The sequence below is a fragment of the Pleurodeles waltl genome, chromosome 8 (genome assembly GCF_031143425.1).
Source record: "Pleurodeles waltl isolate 20211129_DDA chromosome 8, aPleWal1.hap1.20221129, whole genome shotgun sequence".
Lineage (NCBI taxonomy): Eukaryota > Metazoa > Chordata > Amphibia > Caudata > Salamandridae > Pleurodeles > Pleurodeles waltl.
This window is the reverse complement of record NC_090447.1, coordinates 819,908,198-819,925,585: the sequence shown is the minus strand read 5'-3', so window position 1 is coordinate 819,925,585 and position 17,388 is coordinate 819,908,198. Positions and strand designations below refer to the sequence as shown.

The following is a 17,388-nucleotide window of genomic DNA, read 5'->3' as shown; positions in this document are numbered from 1 at the left end:
AGACTCTTTGGAAGGGATGAGCCTTCAAATATTTCAGGTCCTCAGGTGTTTAACAATGACGGTGGGTCATCAGACAGGTCACAGCAAAAGTAAAGCTTGTGATCTCCATGGGACCAAGATGAGGTCCTTCAACATCTCACTGACAAGAAGCAATGGTTCCCCGATGCAAAATTTCTGTGAAGAGGCTCACCTTGTTCTCCCTAAAGAGGTAAAGGTAATTCAAGGACCACTGCAGCTTGTGCAGAACTGCCATGAACGAATAAACATCCTCAGTGAGAGGCCACTATGAATTCTCCAGAACCACCCCAAGGGAGCTACCCAGGCCACTGACATTCAGCAGAGCCAAATAATCATTTTAATTATTGCCAATGTGCAGGAGAATATTGCCTGCTTATCTGGTGCCATCATTGGAATAGTAAATTAAATTGGGCATCTGAATGGGGTATGCATTACAGCCACAAAGACCCACCAAAATATTCATCAAGAGGAAAGGGCCTGTGAAGGAATTTTTCCTCCAACAACTGTTGTGCTTTGTGTTGGGATCTGACTAAAACAGGCTTCATCTTTGGAAAATTTGCTATGTTTTGGAACAGGCTCGAACTCGGTGCTGGTAGCATTAAAGAATCCATCAAGGAGGAAGAGATGTTGTCAGCCCCATAATGCTGTAAGGAACAGGCTGAACTTGGTTGACCAGCGCCTGGGATGAACATGCCCGTGTAAGCCCGGTTGGATGCCTCCATGGGCTAATGATCCTATAATGTACTGCTGAGCATTCTCACAGGCCTGACATACAACATGCAGTGCATTCAATAGGGTTAGTCCTGCTGTTCTTCAGTAATGGATTTTCTCTTTTAGGCTTTGTGAAAGATGGGAGTTGCATACACCTCTGACCAGTCTTGTGTAGTATTGTGATGCTATCCATAGCTTGCTTCTTCTTGGAACTACTTAGAAACTGCAGCTGCCTAACGCTCCTTGTTCGTGTTTGAATCTCTGTGTCCTGAAATGCTTGTAGCATGTTTTCCTCAGCACTTTCTGCCTTGCTTCTGCCAGAGCCTGTGTGCTCTCCCCAGGCAACTTGCTGCAGATCATTCCAAGCACTGCATTGCTTTGTTTTTTACTCTCTTGTCTGCCTTTTGTCTACAGTCAGGTGCAGACCCTGGGTGCTCCCTCTTTAATCACTGCTAGCTGCTCCTTCTCTTCCTCCAATTACTTTCGTTTTGGAATTCCTTTTTTTCTGTCATAGGTCTTATATTTTCTACCCAGTCTCTTAGGTTTTGCTAGTGGTTTATGTAATGTTTCTCTGTGTTTCTCTTGCAGTCTCTAGTTCCCTTGTAGTTCCAGTCTCTTGCTTGCTACAGTTCCTATTATCCTTGTTTTGTCCTGTCCCTTTTGTTCTCTAGTCTTTCCTTGGATGCCTTCCTTTTGAATATTTGCTACAGTTCTTAGTTTCCTTTCTAATTGCCTTGTGTATTCTTCTTGGGATCTTTGTGTCTGGTAAGTGTGCTATCTTGTCCTTCTGTGTGTGTCATTTTCTTCCTTTTGTACAGGGATTGGCTCGTGAATTCCAAGACGGCAATTGTTACCTCACCCTTTTTCTTCTGTTACATGTTTAATTGTGACAGTGTGACATTTCTATTACCTTAGGAGCCTGCTCTGTGTGTCCATCTGGCACATGGGGGCTGTCTCGTGCATGTAAGTACTGCCCCGGGTCGAGATACAGAATCATGCTTGCTGCCTTCTTTTTATGGGGTTTGGAGGGTGACTATCCGGATGAGTATTCTGAACAAAGACGTTGAGGGCCATATTTATACTTTTTGACGCAAAACTGCGCTAACGCAGTTTTGCGCCAAAAAAATTAGCGCCGGCTAACGCCATTCTGAAGCGCCATGCAGGCGCCGTATTTATTGAATGGCGTTAGCCGACCGGCGCTGCCAGGTGTGCGTGAAAAAAAACCACGCACACCAGGCAGCGCCGGCGTAGGGAAAAATGGCGTTTGGGCTTCCCAAAATGGGGCAAGTCAGGCATTTTTTTTGGGCGCCCAGACGCCATTAACATGACTCCTGTCTTAGCAAAGACAGGAGTCATGCCCCCTTGCCCAATGGCCATGGCCAGGGGACTTATGTCCCCTGGCCATGGCCATTGGGCATAGTGGCATGTAGGGGGGCACAAATCAGGCCCCCCTATGCCACAAATTTTTTTAAAAAAAATACTTACCACAACTTACCTTTTCTTCCCTGGGATGGGTCCCTCCATCCTTGGGGGTCCTCCTGGGGTGGGCAAGGGTGGCAGGGGGTGTCCCTGGGGGCAGGGGAGGGCAGCTCTGGGCTCATTCTGAGCCCACAGGTCCCTTAACGCCTGCCCTGACCCAGGCGTTAAAAAGAGGCGCAAATGCAGGGTTTTTTGCCCCGCCCACTCCCGGGCGTGATTTTTGCCTGGGAGTATAAATACCACGCACATGCCTGGGAGTCATTTTTTAAGACGGGAACGCCTACCTTGCATCTCATTAACGCAAGGAAGGTGTTCACGCCAAAAAATGACGCTAACTCCATGAACTTTGGCGCTAGACGCGTCTAACGCCAAAGTATAAATATGGAGTTAGTTTTGCGTCGAATTTGCGTCTAAAAAAACGACGCAAATTCGCTGCAAACGGAGTATAAATATGCCCCTGAGTTTCCCGATTGCTTTGGGAAGTTCTATCTCTTACCTGTGTGCAACCCTATTGGTAACCCAGTCTGGTTGCCCATTATTGGATCCTTTCTCTGTTTGTACACTTTAGGGTTCCCTTGCTTTCTCTGTACTGTTCCTGTCCCTTACCATATTTGTGTCTGTTCTTTCTTGGTGTATGCCTTGCCAGCTCCTTTGCTTTGGTACACTACCTGCATAGCCATATATTCCTTGACCTTCAAGGGTGCTCCACCAAAGCCCCATAACAGAAGTATTCTTGGAGCCTACAGGCACACTAGAGGTAACCACACTAGAAGAACAGCATATTATGAGTGGAAGTCACAGTCTGTATAGGGCCAGCTCAGGGGCTGGAAACTCTGGAAATCAAGCAGGAAGTTCCAAGCCCACAGCTGCCAATTAGTCTGGTGCCAGTAGCATCTCTACCAAAATAGCCTTCTAAGATAATTTTGAGTCTGGAGTTAGGGAGGACGCCACCAATTGGAAGACCTACTCTTCAAACTGAAACGATGTTGAGAAACCAATATATCTATTTAGTGGTGTTTCTTGTGCTTCTCTCGGAGTACTTCTCAATTTAAGTGGCCTGCTTCCAAGATGTGTTTGTCGAAGTTGAACCAGAGCAGCACTTAGTGTGAAATATGAATCTGAAGTGACGATGGCCCAGCAGTCTAGTCGGCCCCATAACGAGTTTCATCTTCCACTCCTTGATGGGCTTGGATTGTATGAGCTCACACTTCTTGCATGACCTAGAGTCATGTTTGGTCCTCAGGCAGCAGAGAAAGATGCTGTGAGCGTCTGAGAGAAACATCTGTTTGTAAAAGTAGCAACAATGCTTAAAGCATTACATTTTGATGGAAACATACTGTCAAACACTGCAAATAAGATAATTCGTAAAGAAATGTGCTAAGAAAAGCAACCATGGATCCACTTTGGAAGGTATAGAAAAAAGAGAAACGGACATCAGTGTAACATGGTGGTACCCTTTTACAGCACCTTGATGTCATGTCAGGGGTGGATTCTGGAGCTGAGTATGAGCAAAGATGTCTGGCATCTAGAGTATATTCAAGTGGCGAGGAATCTGCAGGTAGAAGTATCCATCAGAAATTATCCTTGCAACTTTGTAATACACTCAAACAGACACAGGTATTGGCTTGTTTTGACCCAGTAAGGAAAACCTCATATTCTTCCTCTGTTTTCAGTCCAACATTTTGCTGTTGAGGCTATATGAGAATAAATGAATAACATACCGATGTTTCATCAGAAGGAGAAGCTTTTTCAAGGTTTAGTTCCAACAATTCCTCATTGCGGGGGTGAACCCTATAACAGTGGCATGCATTTACATCTTCTACCTCCACTGCTTCTTGATAGGAAGGGCAGTAACAGATCCGTAGAAATGTCCCCATCACAAGGAAACGTTGCTAGTAGGAATTTGGCACTGGGACAGTAGCCATTTTTGATTTTTTAAAGATAGAGACAGACAGATTGTAAAGCAATATAGCTTGTAAGCTTCCACTTACTTGATGGAGTGGCTGGGAACTGTCCAGTCTCTATATCAATGTAGACTGGCGTCTGGCCTGCATCAGGGAGAGCTGGTATGGGTATATTCAAATCTTCTTCTCTTCCTCTTTGTGCACCTGTTTTGGATCTGAGGTTTTGCCCAGCATTAAAATCTTTGGCACTGAAGATTCTTTTTGAGTCTTCTCAAGGTTGAGATTCATCTCAGATTGCAGGCATGCCATAAAGTCGAGCTCTCTTCTGATGTTGAAGGAACTATTAGATACCAAACCTCTTTAGTGAGCACTATAGGCTTCAACTGGAAGTGCATAGGTTAAGAAGTTTTTCTAAGATTCTCCTCAGTTAAGGCAGGAGGCTGGTTTTGATGCTGTTCTTGTGTGTGGAGTCAAAACTCATTTTGAGGATATCCCTCAAGAAGAAAATTCCTCAGGTAGTTACTAGGCTGGACCCTGTTCACAGCAGTTCTGTCAGAGCTAGTCTTCGAAGCTGAGTAAATCATTCCAGGATGTAGCCTTAGTCATGAATGCAGGCTGCAGTGGAGTCCCTGGATCTTGATCTCTGAAGTCAAAGTTCTTCGAAATATAATGTGTACTGTATTAACGTCTGGAATGAAGGATTGTTCTCTTACATTGGTGTCTGACTCAAAGACTTTGGAAACAGCTCAAATGGTGGATTCTGTGCGGTGCTGGTGCTACCCTGAGGCATATTACACCCACCTTTGGTGCTGAATGGTATTTTTGGACTGAAAGGCCTAAAACTTCCACTGTGGTCCCTTGGCAGACCAAGGTTACAGACGAGGTGTTGGTGTAAAATGTATTGTAACTTAATGGGGGGAAAGTTAACCTAAGGTGAAGTCTGGGTCCTGGTGCATTTTGAGATTTGAGAGAGGTCCAGCGAGTCACCCTGAAACCAAAATCACTTCTAAGACAAACAAGTTGTACTACTCAAAAATCAACACTAGATGGAAGAAGTGATTCATAGCAGTGCATGCTGGAAACATACATCCAATTAAGTCTAGAGCTTAATTGTAACAAGAAAAATTACATTGATACTCTATTGCAACAAGGTATTACAGTTGGTTTGTTGCTACTCTGAATGTGTATCAACATAACAAGCAGTGCGAAAGGCAGGCAAATAACAGAATTACAATTTATCTATATATATATGTAATCGGAGAACTAGCTTTTAAGCTCTTCTGAATTATTCCTCTGGATAACCACTTTCACAAGCTGATTAAGGTATTTATGATGCCGAGTTTATGTATTGTACTGTTGGAATTCGATTCAAAGAAGCAAAACCCTATTTTCAGGTTAGCACACATTTTAACCCACACACAGCTTTGAAGTGTCTTACATTGAAGTGCTTAACATCTGTGCCTATTGCAAAAACAACAAGGTGATGGAAGAAACGGTTGAATTAATCTCAGCCAATGGCAAATGCTCTGGGCCTCATTTTAGACCATAATTTTTCACTCACTGTACCATTCTACATTGAGAACCACCTTATGGAAATCATCCTTGGTCTTGTTCCAAATGGAACGTTCCAGCCTGAACTGCCAAGCCCAGTCCCCTCGAGATAAGAACACCAGCAACTCTACACTGGTTTCAACCTAGTTAGCTCTCATCAGTGCGTTATATCTGGAGTCCTAAAGCACAGCGAACATGGCAATCACGTCTGGGCATACCCGTTGCATTTAGAGCATCTAATGCACAAACAAAAAGGTGATCAAAGGAATGCTTGAATTAATCTCAGTCAATGGGAATCACTCTGGGCCACATTCCTGACCATCATTTTACACACATTCTGCCATTCTAGGCCACAACCCGCCTTATGCAAAACAGTGTTGGGCCTGCTCCAATAGAAACAGTCCCGCCCAAACTGACAGGTCAGGTCCCCTCCAGTAAGGACCATAAGCAACCCCGGACCAGTTTTAATCTATTTAGGTCTCATCAGTGAGATATAGCTTGAGTTTAATAGTACAGTGAGCTCAGGACCCATTTCTAGGCATACACATCCACTAGGTCACCTACTGACAGAGCAGGGTGATGGAAAGAATGCTTGAAATAATCTTACTTGAACTAATCTCAGCCACTGGTAATCACTCTGGGTTCGCATTCCTGGCCATCTTTTTTCCCCCACTGCGCCATTATAAACAGAGACCCCACCTTATGCAAATCAGTCTTGGTCCTGCTCCAATAGGGATAGTCCAGCTTGAACTGCAATGCCAGATCCCCAACAGATGGGAATACACACACTGATGGTTGGACTGTTACTACTGGAGCTGAATCAAGAGGGATTGGCATATGGCTGGATCCAAATTGAGGTGGCATGGTGGGTAAAAGAACAATGGGCTGGATTGCTAGCCCGATTGGTTGCCAGAGGTTAAACTTACTGCAAGTATTCTTTCCACCACCTTTTGTGTGTTTTAACAAATGTGTCAGCAACTCTTTACACACTGCATATTGGCACGTTTAGTTTCATAGTACAGAGTCCACACTTATTTTACATACCTGCATCCAGAGAATATCATTCGTAAGAAACAATGCAACAATAATTCTATGGTGGCTGATAGGGAGCAGAGGGGGCGAGTTTGTGTATTATGAGCGACAAAATACCCACAACTGTACACAGCAAGACACCTCGGATATGCGTGACCTTATTAAAAAAAAAAAGATATCCTTAAGTTGTTTTTTCTCAATGTGAGCATGATGTTTCTTTGTGGCATGCAATGTCCCTGTAACATATGCGAGGTAGTCTGTGCCATACACCAATTTTCTTTATCTGTAGCATTTGTTTGCCAGCTGCATTAGCTACTATCATGAAGTACCATGAATTATGGCTTCACTGGGACAGTGAGCATCGATTTCCCAAGTTGTAATAGTAAAATTTAACAGAATTGATGAATTGTGCATATTTACATATTTTGTAATCATGTCGTGGCACTGGCATAATAGTACAAATTCACATGTTAGGACCATTTCAAAATTATTCTCGATGTAAAAATACTAGAGTTTTACTGTTCATGTGTGCACAATTTCAGTGAGGTATAAGTGTTTCATATTTTGTCAGCTGACATAAAATCTTTAAACGGCTCCTTTTTGGAGGAAACCTTTAAATATGCCCTTATTAAAAGGCTTACAGTTCTTTCAGGTGAGCCCGGAGGAGAACTCTCTGCCGCTGGCTCCACAACTGGTGGGCTAGATTGTGATGAGAAAGAATCTTCTCTTTTCATTGTGATTTCAATTCCGCCGTAATGTTGCTAAAAAAGAAACAAGAGGTCAAAGCGTCAAATTCTGTAACTGAGGGCTTCTGTGCGCTCATTTCATACTGTTTATACAAATGAAGACGGGTAGGTATCCAAAAGGTTGTTTTCCACCTGGGGTTCCAAGTGACGTCATACAAAACAACAGGGAAGCACAGTCTGTCGTGGTGTCAGTTGAACTACCAATGTAGAAAATGCTTCGGCCCTCATAACGAGTGGCCCAGAATAACCCCTGCTATTTCTCAATCTTTGAAAATTACCGATACCTGGAGTCCTGCTATTTGTGGGAGTGGGGAAATGATGGAATTTACATATTTTGGGGAATAACATGTGGACATCACTGTTTCCACATCAGTTCTGGCATGTTATTCTCTGAATTTCACACTGAAATTTCAGTATGTTTTAAATCTCCGTGTGAAACGGATGGAATTTACAATTCCAAAGAGCCCGATAACACTTGTTATGAGGTCCATTGTCATTTAACTAGTCACTAATTGTGTTTCTGTTACGGACCTTTTATTGGAACATGCTTACACCCTGTGTGTTTAAGTTGGGAATATTGACAGAGCATTGAGAAGTTATTTGTGGTTGTCAAACACAAAGAAACAACCTTATAAAGCATTTGGTAGTTCTGTATACAATTAATACATATACATCCTCGTTCCGAGAGTGACACAAATTACATGGCCTCATATGTGCAAAGATCCAGTGGATCCTAAACCCATGGGGATCAGAATTTACCGGGTGCCAAACTGCCACCCCATTCCACTTTACACACCTCAAAATGGGGTATAACATTTTAATGCTTGTTCCCCTCCCGTCCGAGGTGCACAAAAAACAGTAAGGCACTGTTGGCCTGCTTAATCACACAAGATTTCTTACAGCAAAAAAATTGATTGGACAAAACCCCTGGTGTCCTCAATACACATTCAGGTTGTAATGTCGCTAGACACTGCTGTAACTTATCATAAAACATACTTAATCTAAGCTAAAATCATATTTGCCTCAGTTGCCACAGTGGTGGATTCTATTAAGAGCCTAGCAGCTACATTTTCTTTTCTCAATTCAGGGAAGTTGAAGCCCTTCTATTTCTCATTTACACTTCTCTGTAGAAAAAAAAGCACATTTATGTTATAGGAACAATTATCGGCAAGGGATGTCCACTTCTTAAGCGAGAGAAAATTGTTGTTTTGATCCATGTAAGGTATGATATTAGTTAATTTGGATTTTAAAGGAGGATAATCGTTTTTTTAATACACAGGGACTTGCCCCATGTGAAAAACAAGTCCAGACAAATTAGCGCATAAGAAGTTAAAGAAGATAGAACTTGCTAAAAACTCTGGGTTAAAACCTGTATTAAGAGAGGGCCCTATCAGTACTAGTGCAGGAGTCATGGAGTCAGGTAATGCATTGCTTGGTTCTAACTTATAATGAAGCACTTTCAAATATAAATTAATTGGATAACTTAATACATATGGGTCATTGACAAATTAACACAATTCCATTAGAATGTCACAATAATACATTTTGCTCGTTAATTACTTAAAAATTTAAAAAATAGTCAATCTAACATCTAATGTCAGCAAATTAAAAAATAATTTAAATTCCCTTTCAGTAACAAAGAATCCATAATTTTTTAATAATGGCCATTCTACAAAGCTCTTTATCTCCACATCCTACATAGAGCAATTCGTTAAAAGAAGAAATAATTCACATGACCTCTCAAAAATTTAACTATAGCAAACCACATAAATTCTTTACTTTCACAGTGAAGCATTTTCATTCTAAATATTCTAATGCATGTTCTTCAGGAAACATTCCAAAGATCTTCAGACCATAAAACCCAGTTACTCCTTCCAACCGGAAGCCTTAGACTTGCTGATTCTAATAGAACACATTACTAAAATGAGATCGAGATTCTTGAGCCAACCATCTTAATCTTGTGTAGCTATTCGTTTCATGACCTCCAAGCAGCACTCCGTCACTTTGCATCTTAGGGTACCTGCCAAGGAACTACAATGTATACTTGCATGCTGGGGGTTCATAGGCACCCCTTTAGAGGGGATAATGAAGGGATGACAGATGGTTGCCTGACTGCTGTAATGTTTTACAATTTACAGTTGTCATTGTTAGGGTGGGGTCTTGGATGACCTGCAGGTTTATTCACAATTTAGGTATTTTGGAGTATTCTATAGTGTGGTACAATGTGTTTTTCACTACATGCTCAGACTCACTTCCTTGGACAACAAGCATTGGCAAAGTCAAAAGGTCTCACCGATACAAGATCTATTGGCTTGGCAATGGGTCTTTGCCATGTTAGAACCCAGTGTGGCTGCTGTACAGCACGTCAAAAAGTTAGTGGCATGGAATGTCATTGGGTGGAGTGTGGGAGTAGTGTTGTAGAGTTGATTTGTTGGAGTAGAGTCATAGAGTGGAGTGGAGGGAGTATAATTCAGTTGTTCAGTGGCAGAGTCTTAAAAAAATACTGGTCCCAATTTGTGACTAATATTTTGCAAAAGGAATATCATGTCCAGAATAAGATGCAAAGAGTCAGTTGTGCTGCAAGCCAGATGGATTGCCTCAAGGATGCAACTCTCTCATACAATGTAACAGTTCCTACTCACTACCTGATACTATTCCTGATACTATTTGATAAATCATTTTTCCCTACTGCAAATGATGCCCTACACATAATTGCTGTGAAACTGACTCATTTCTTCAAGAGAGATCACAGATGTTTGCAGCATTTGAAATAGTTTGTGTTATCACTACAGTGACTCTTACATTGCAGTCCTTGAAGGGCTTCATTCTAATGCAATTTAGGGCCATATGTACAAAGATTAGGAGTAGCGATTTCCAAATTGTGATACTTACCTAATCGCAATTTTGAAATCGCAATCCCTAATGTATTCAACAATGTATATTAAATTAGCAGTTCCTAGTGGGCCGATTGCTTGTGAAAATTAATGAGGTTGGTCACATTTTGTGACCCACTAGGAATCACAGCAATCACAGGGATGATAGTCTGCTGGGGTTAGCAGGTCACCATGTCTTCTGATTGTTTTTTAATAAACCAAACTTTTTTTTTCTTTAAAATTCAGCCAGTTCCTTAATGGGAAACAGGATGTATTTCAAAAGAAAAAGAAAACTTGTAGGTTTCATTTTGTAAGAGTAGGCAACGCTTATATCTTCCATTATTGCTCAATTGTTGCTCATCATTTTGACTGCCACAAAAGTGTTGCTCATTGGGTACAAAAGGTTGGGGACCTCTGCTGAAGATGCTGGCTCAAGCAACAAAAGGAAAGGTTATCTTCCAGATGAATAATGATAGCTGGCAGACAGCCAACTGCAAGAACCACATTGCACAGTGACAACCATACCTCTTACTTAATCTTTTCTATAAAGATGTTAGCAGCCCTCGCTAGAGCAGATGTACAGGACCAGGTGGAATTGGTATCAAAAGATAGTGCTCGCAATAGATGAGGCTGCCAGTAGCAGAAATATTAATCTAATGGCTAAAACTTGACAAAGTGGTATTATTTCCATTTTCATGTGATCTGAGAATGGCTAGGGGGGCGATGGGTGCCCCATCCTTGCATTTTGCTGGATTGTATGTCAGATTATCAATATCCAATTAATGGCCTGAGATGACTACTGTGGGCCAAATATTTTTTACCAAAATATTGCTCCACCCGGGGGTCGATCTTTTTGTTATTAACTCCAATGGAATGATCATTTTGTAAACCAGAATCAAGACACAATATTTTTGTCAGATAATATATAGGTTGTGATAATTCAGTACAATATCAAACATCTAATACCACACCAAACTACCAAGCCCAAATAGCCATTTCCAAGATACTACTGAAATCAACCAAAATGCACGGCACAGCAAATTATTAGGTCTTTAAAAACCAAGAGCCACCAGCTTGAAGCAGCATGAAGTATTTGCCTTTTATCAATTTGAATATCCACTCAGGTTAGCAAGTTTTCATTCAAAATCTCCTCAAGAACTGCATTTACCTTCTCTTGCGGGCTGCCGGCATCCCCGGTGTTTTCGTGTTCTGCCAGCAATGGTAACACACTGGAAATGAAGGTCTCCCACCAGAGCACGATAAATGCCAACTGTTGATGTCCCAATGCCGTTCCTTCTTCTGTGACCGATTGGCTCTGTGGGTTGTATTTGCACGACCAGGGTTTTGTCGAGCCTAGAAAATGAATTACTTTGGCATCTGACCCGAACCTGCAAGTGAGAGATAGTGGAACAAATTAAAAAATATATTATATTTGTTTTCAAGCTGTTACTATTACAAATAATTCAAAACAACTAAAAGGAATAGGATACTATATACAGTACATGATCTATGATAGCTTTGCTCAAATTTTGATTGCACTATTTAAGTTTGGAATAAATTGCCTACTAGGTGACATGCAATGCATATTCTATATAGCAAAATTAAAACATCTCTATAAAAATATGTATAAACATAGTAGAACAATGTATTTCTGTGGAAATGTGCATATTCCTGGGTGTATTTGTAAACCTAGCTGCATTTTGGTATTGAGTGTCTTTGGGAATCCAGAATTATTTTTCACAAAATCTTTAGATTAATAATCAATGAACAGGCCTGATAGTTGTTCACTGATTGTACCATGCCACCATCTTTCAGATGAGAGTTTTCCACCCCTGCGGAGGTAAATTCCAAAGATACTCACAAAACAGTACACTCTCTTTTTATCTAGGACATTGAAAAGAAACCTGGCTCATTCTTAAACACTAAAACATAACCACAGTGACCAACAGACAAATTCTCCCATCACAAAAATCACATGATGGGGGATAAACACCACCAAACAATTTGTATTGTTTGCACTGATGGTTGGTAAGTACAGTTTTGCATCTATCTCTCATTCCACATCATTCTACTTCAAGTATATGTGCTGTTCTATTCCAAACAAACATAATGATATAGTCACTTCTTATAAATCTTATGTGTTCTAGTCCTTTCTCAGTAGTAGTATTATCAATTTATTGTTCAGTTAATTAAAACCACTATAAAAAAGCACAGTGGATAACATTTGCATTCAAATTTGGTAACATTTCAAAGAAAAAAGGAAGCGATGGAAGAGGAAAACAAAAAGATGTTAAGAAGGAGTTAATATTTGTCTCTGTGTTCGGCAGGGGGTGCTTAGGTTTCCTTTGGCCTCACTTGCACCGTGCTGTCAGCCCCCACTGACTGGGCTAACAGCCGCCTGAGAATTGTCATGTATTTTGCACATCTAGCCAATGCCCAAGCAGCCAAATGTCATAACCAGAGATTGGATGTCTCCATGCAAGTCCGCACCCCAGGGCCACAGCTATTGGAATTATTAACTGTCTCCTATCGGCTGCTAATATGGAACAGCAGCACAGAAGGTGTAGCCAGCTTTAGTGATGGTAGGAGTAGAGCCTGCAGGCTGTTTGGTATCTATGTGCAGGTCAGCAGGGATTAAAGTCCTTGATTGGCAGGGCTACTGTTCGCACATACAAATTCTGGTGCCGAGTTCCTGTGTTTATTTCTTCTAGGAGGTATGGTTGAAGGGCTCTGATCAAATAAGAGTCGTTTAACGCTGGCACTGTTGGTGGTGATTTGGCTGATAGTAGATCGTGCTCCCTTGAGAGTTCATTTTCTCTTCTGTTGATTGATTTTTTCCAAGCACTGAATGACACAGTATCTGCCAGCTGAATGGAGTCACCCGTTCCAAAGATGTTTAGTACTTTATTTAGCTGCGTGAACCATGGATTGCCAGGAGTTTCAAAAATTGTTCTCAAGAAGTATTTTAATGTGAGTGAATTGGCATTCCTGAGCCCAATGTAATATTTCAGGATGGCAGCTTGACAATCTATCTGCTGCCACACTAGGCCCATTTCCAATCTGAGCTTAAAGCAACAGGTGTACTTCGGTTCTTGGAAGATTTTTAAATATGCTCTACAGTGAGCTTGTTCTATGGTGGGTTCTAAAGACCCAGAAAATGCCAGGTACTGCAGAGCACAAAATAGAGTAGCCTTTATTACCCTTGGTATTGGGGCTGCCGAAGCACTTCTTAGCTGGTTACTCAGTTGGGCGATTCCATATGAGATGGCAGCTGCTTTTTGCCTGATCTCGCTTTTCTGTATCCCTGCCACATTGTTTTTCTGTGAACCACACCCCCAGGTAATTATATTTTCTGGCTGTACTAATGGTCTGGCTTCCCAGCTGCCAGGTGATGATCTTTTTGTTCTTGTACTTTCCAAATATCAGAACTTTTGTTTTTTCCTGATTAACTTGAAGCTGATTAGCCATGTTGAAAGTGATCAGGGCATTTAGTGCTCACTGTAGGTCAGTTTTTGTGCAGTCCATTATCACAATGTTGCCGGCATTATGGATGATTTTGAGTTTTGTGGGGCCAACCTTTGGTAGAACCAGGCTGCTGTCCTTCAGATGTTTCTGTAAGTCTGTGGTGTACAAATTAAACAGTAGTGGGGCCAAAACGCAGCCCTGCTTTAGGCCTCTGTTGGTTTCTATTTTCCGAGATAATGTTCCTAGACTTGGTAAGACACATACCCAAGTGTGGGTGTACAGTGAGATGATGACTCTTAGGAATTGTGTTGCAATGCCCCATGCTGACAACTTCCTCCGTAGGGTTTCACAGTCTACCCTGTCAAAGGCTGCACTGTAGTCAATGAAGCAGCAGAATAGCGGCCAGTGACTGGTGTTAGCTGCTTGATACTGCAGGTGTGAAAGCGCCACGATGTTGCCCACTGTAAAGGCCCCAGGTCTGAAGCCAGATTGGAAGAATGGCTGGATTTGACACCCCTGAACCCAGACATCCAGTTGGCCGAGCAGCAGTCGAGAGTAAATGTTTGCCTCTACATCAGGAGAGCTTTTAGTTGATAGTTTAAACTACTGAGAGGTCCCCCTTTTTGTAGGTTGGACAGAGTATAGACCCTCTCCAGGAGTCGGGGACAGGGGTCAGCTGATATGCGTAGTTGAAGAGCTGAGACAACCTTTCTGCCCAGTCTAACGGAGAGCATTTAAACAGAGAAGCTGGTCGGCCGTTTGGCCCTGGAGCACCGTCCTTCCTAGTACTCTTTATAGCGTTCTCTATCATGCTGATGGAGAAATTATTCAGCTCCGTGCCTTTCACCTCATCAGGTGCAATTGGCTGATCTACTTCGCTCACTAGGTGTTCTTCAACCATTGAGGGGGGAACTAGGACTGTGAGGGGGAAGGATGCTGAGTCTTGTCAAGCCTGTAGCTGCCCAAGTCTGGATCTGGTTCTTACGTCGTGTACAAGAGAGTGACGTGAGAGACTCTTGCTGTCTCTGCTACACCATTCTCCATTGACTTGTGGCCGTTCACTAGCTTGTTTACATGCTCCCAAAAAACAGGTGTGATTAGGGTCCTTTATGAGCTTGAATATGGTTTCCCATTCTTTACAGTCTTTTGCTGCATTGTGTTCCCATATTTGTTTCTTGAGGAATCTTCTGATTTTCGTTATCTGAGCCGCTGTGTCCTGTGTGGGCTTTTGTTTATGCATACGTAGGACTCTACGAAGTGCCCGCCTTGCCTTGAGAAAATGTTCGTCCCGTTGTAATGCCGTACTTCCCCGGGTGGGGCGAGATGAGTAAGCACCTGTTGGCTTACCATGCAGCAGAATGACTAGGTCGTTCACAGACTTCGCCCACCATTCAAGGTTCTGGTTAGGCTCCTGAGTCTGAGGTTTTAACCATAAGGCTATTTTAGCAGAATAAGAATGCTTTGGTCACCATTTAATTAATCTCGCCAAGTGTACCTTCTCTGTGACTGTTGAGGCCCCTACCATGATGTACTGCTTGGTTGCCTGAGCTTGTAGGTCTATAATGCATTTCAGAGGATTATGATCGCTCTCTGCCTTCTCAGTAACTTCAAAATGGCTAAGTCTCTGTGTGAGCTTTTCTGAGAGATATATGTGATCAATAGCTGAGCCTCCCTTAAAGGATGGAGGAAAGGGGCAACCTTTCAGATGTTTCATGTACTCCTGGCGGATAGAAGATAATCTGAAAGTTGTAAGAAAATATTGTAGAAGTTGACGACCTCTGTCCTGGGGGGGGGGGGGGGAGTCCTCTAGTTGTGCATCTAGGCCGCTTACGTTAAAATCTCCCAGCATGACTATTTCATGATCGGGTTGATTGAAGAGGACAGATTACAGGTTCTCCAGGAGTTCGAGGATTGTCTCTACCTTTAATTTCCTTGGAGCGTTTATGTAGCAGTTAATTAGTATCAAGTCTACTTTTTTTTATCAATGTTCACACCGCTAATAGTGATTACTTGGGCCATTTTGCTGTTGATGGTCAGCTCAGAGGATGAAAAACAGACTGTGTGCAAATATACTTGGGCGAGTGGCTGGCTGGAAGATCTTGTAATTGCCTGGCAAGTGAGATGGAGAGCATTCCCAAGTTTCTTGCATACAGATTATGTCATTAGAGTTTAAACAGGACATTGCCTCACTGGATCTGCTGGTGGTCCTGAGGCCTGCCACATTCCATGACGAGATTGACAGGCATTTGGATGAGCTCCACTCAGTGCTAGGACCTACACCCTGGTTCTGCCCAGACCCTCTGCATGCTTTGTGGGAATGATTTTTTGACCATGTAGACTTCTCTTCTGTTTTGCACGCAGACTATGGTTATAGTCCGCGTGCCTCTGTTGTAGGGGTACAGTGATTCTTCCCCCCACTTGAACCTCTTAAGACAGTTTTTGCCCAGTCTCTAGGGGCAGTGTTTAGAAGGATAAATGGGTCTTTGCAAAGCGGGGGTTGTATAGTTCAATACCGCAGTCCACAAAGGTATCTCTTGCATCCCACACTGTAGTCTTCTGTGCTGAGCTTATCCAAGTTGTTTTTATAACCTCTCTGCTTGCGTTTAGGAAGGGTGGCTCAAACCAGACCCAGTCCATGTCTTCTGATGAGATGTGCCTGAGAGCTGGCACCTGAGAGAATAACTGCAATACGTTCCTTCTGTTTAAAATGTCTATTAGTCCCTTGGAAGTGTAGTGAGGGACAGAAATGAGTCCCGGAGGGTCCAGTTATTCTGGTTGTGGTGTGCTGTGTCCAGCTGGCAATGGGCCCAGACTGGCCCACTGCTGAATACTTGGCACTCTAGCCCAATGAGAGGTATCCGTGCCAGAAGGGGCGTGATGAGTTGTGTTTGCCACTATATCTTTATACCATTATCTGCCTACGGACAAAGTCCTATGTCAGGAAGAGTGTGGCACTCTGGTCAAGCACCTACAACACAAAAATGCTTCCCACGTAAGCCAAAGTAGAATTCAGAACTTTTCCAACCATGCACTAACCCAATGATGTGTACTCTTCCGCTAATGCACACTGGTGCCTCATCAAGAGTATGAAGAGCAATATAAATGCACTTACAGAACAAAAATAGATACATTTCTGTGGAAGATGGCTCCCATTCAGGCAGGGGGCACCGAGATTCCTTAAAGATGGGAGGAGAGAGGAAGCCAACCTATATCACTGCACGTGGTGATGTGATAGGTGCAATACTCTAAAAAATGTATGGTGTCATACTTCATGTGTACAATCCTGCCAATTCAAGAGGAAAAGAATGGGAACAGTATTTTACCAGGTCCTGTAGACCATTAGCCTTTATAACCTCACTCTGATGGCTTGGCCGGGGCATATGCACCTCAAGGTCATGGTCTATGTGCATAGCTACTCATGTACTAAGACCGGACTCACATTCATTTTTCTCACTGCCCACAATGCTTACTTTCCCAATCCATTCCCGTGGGAGCTTGACTTTCCAAAGAAAAGCATTCCGAGGAGGCACAAGCACAACACAAAACATCGAAACAAAATTAAAAATTACAAATAAAGTTGGGCAACACCATCAAATCAATTGATTTAAA

General features: G+C 42.5%; 1 protein-coding gene across 4 annotated transcripts in view; it reads right to left on the bottom strand.

Annotated features, from left to right (window-relative positions):
• Positions 1-17,388, bottom strand: part of GYG2 (glycogenin 2) — a 271,963-nt gene that overhangs the window by 77,120 nt on the left and 177,455 nt on the right. For all 4 annotated transcript variants that reach the window (XM_069205092.1, XM_069205089.1, XM_069205090.1 and 1 more), the window contains exons 7-8: positions 11,483-11,702; positions 7,337-7,456 (exon numbers count right to left, since the gene is read on the bottom strand). In XM_069205092.1, the coding sequence (XP_069061193.1) occupies positions 7,337-7,456; positions 11,483-11,702 (340 nt within the window). The remainder of the gene's footprint in view (positions 1-7,336; positions 7,457-11,482; positions 11,703-17,388) is intronic.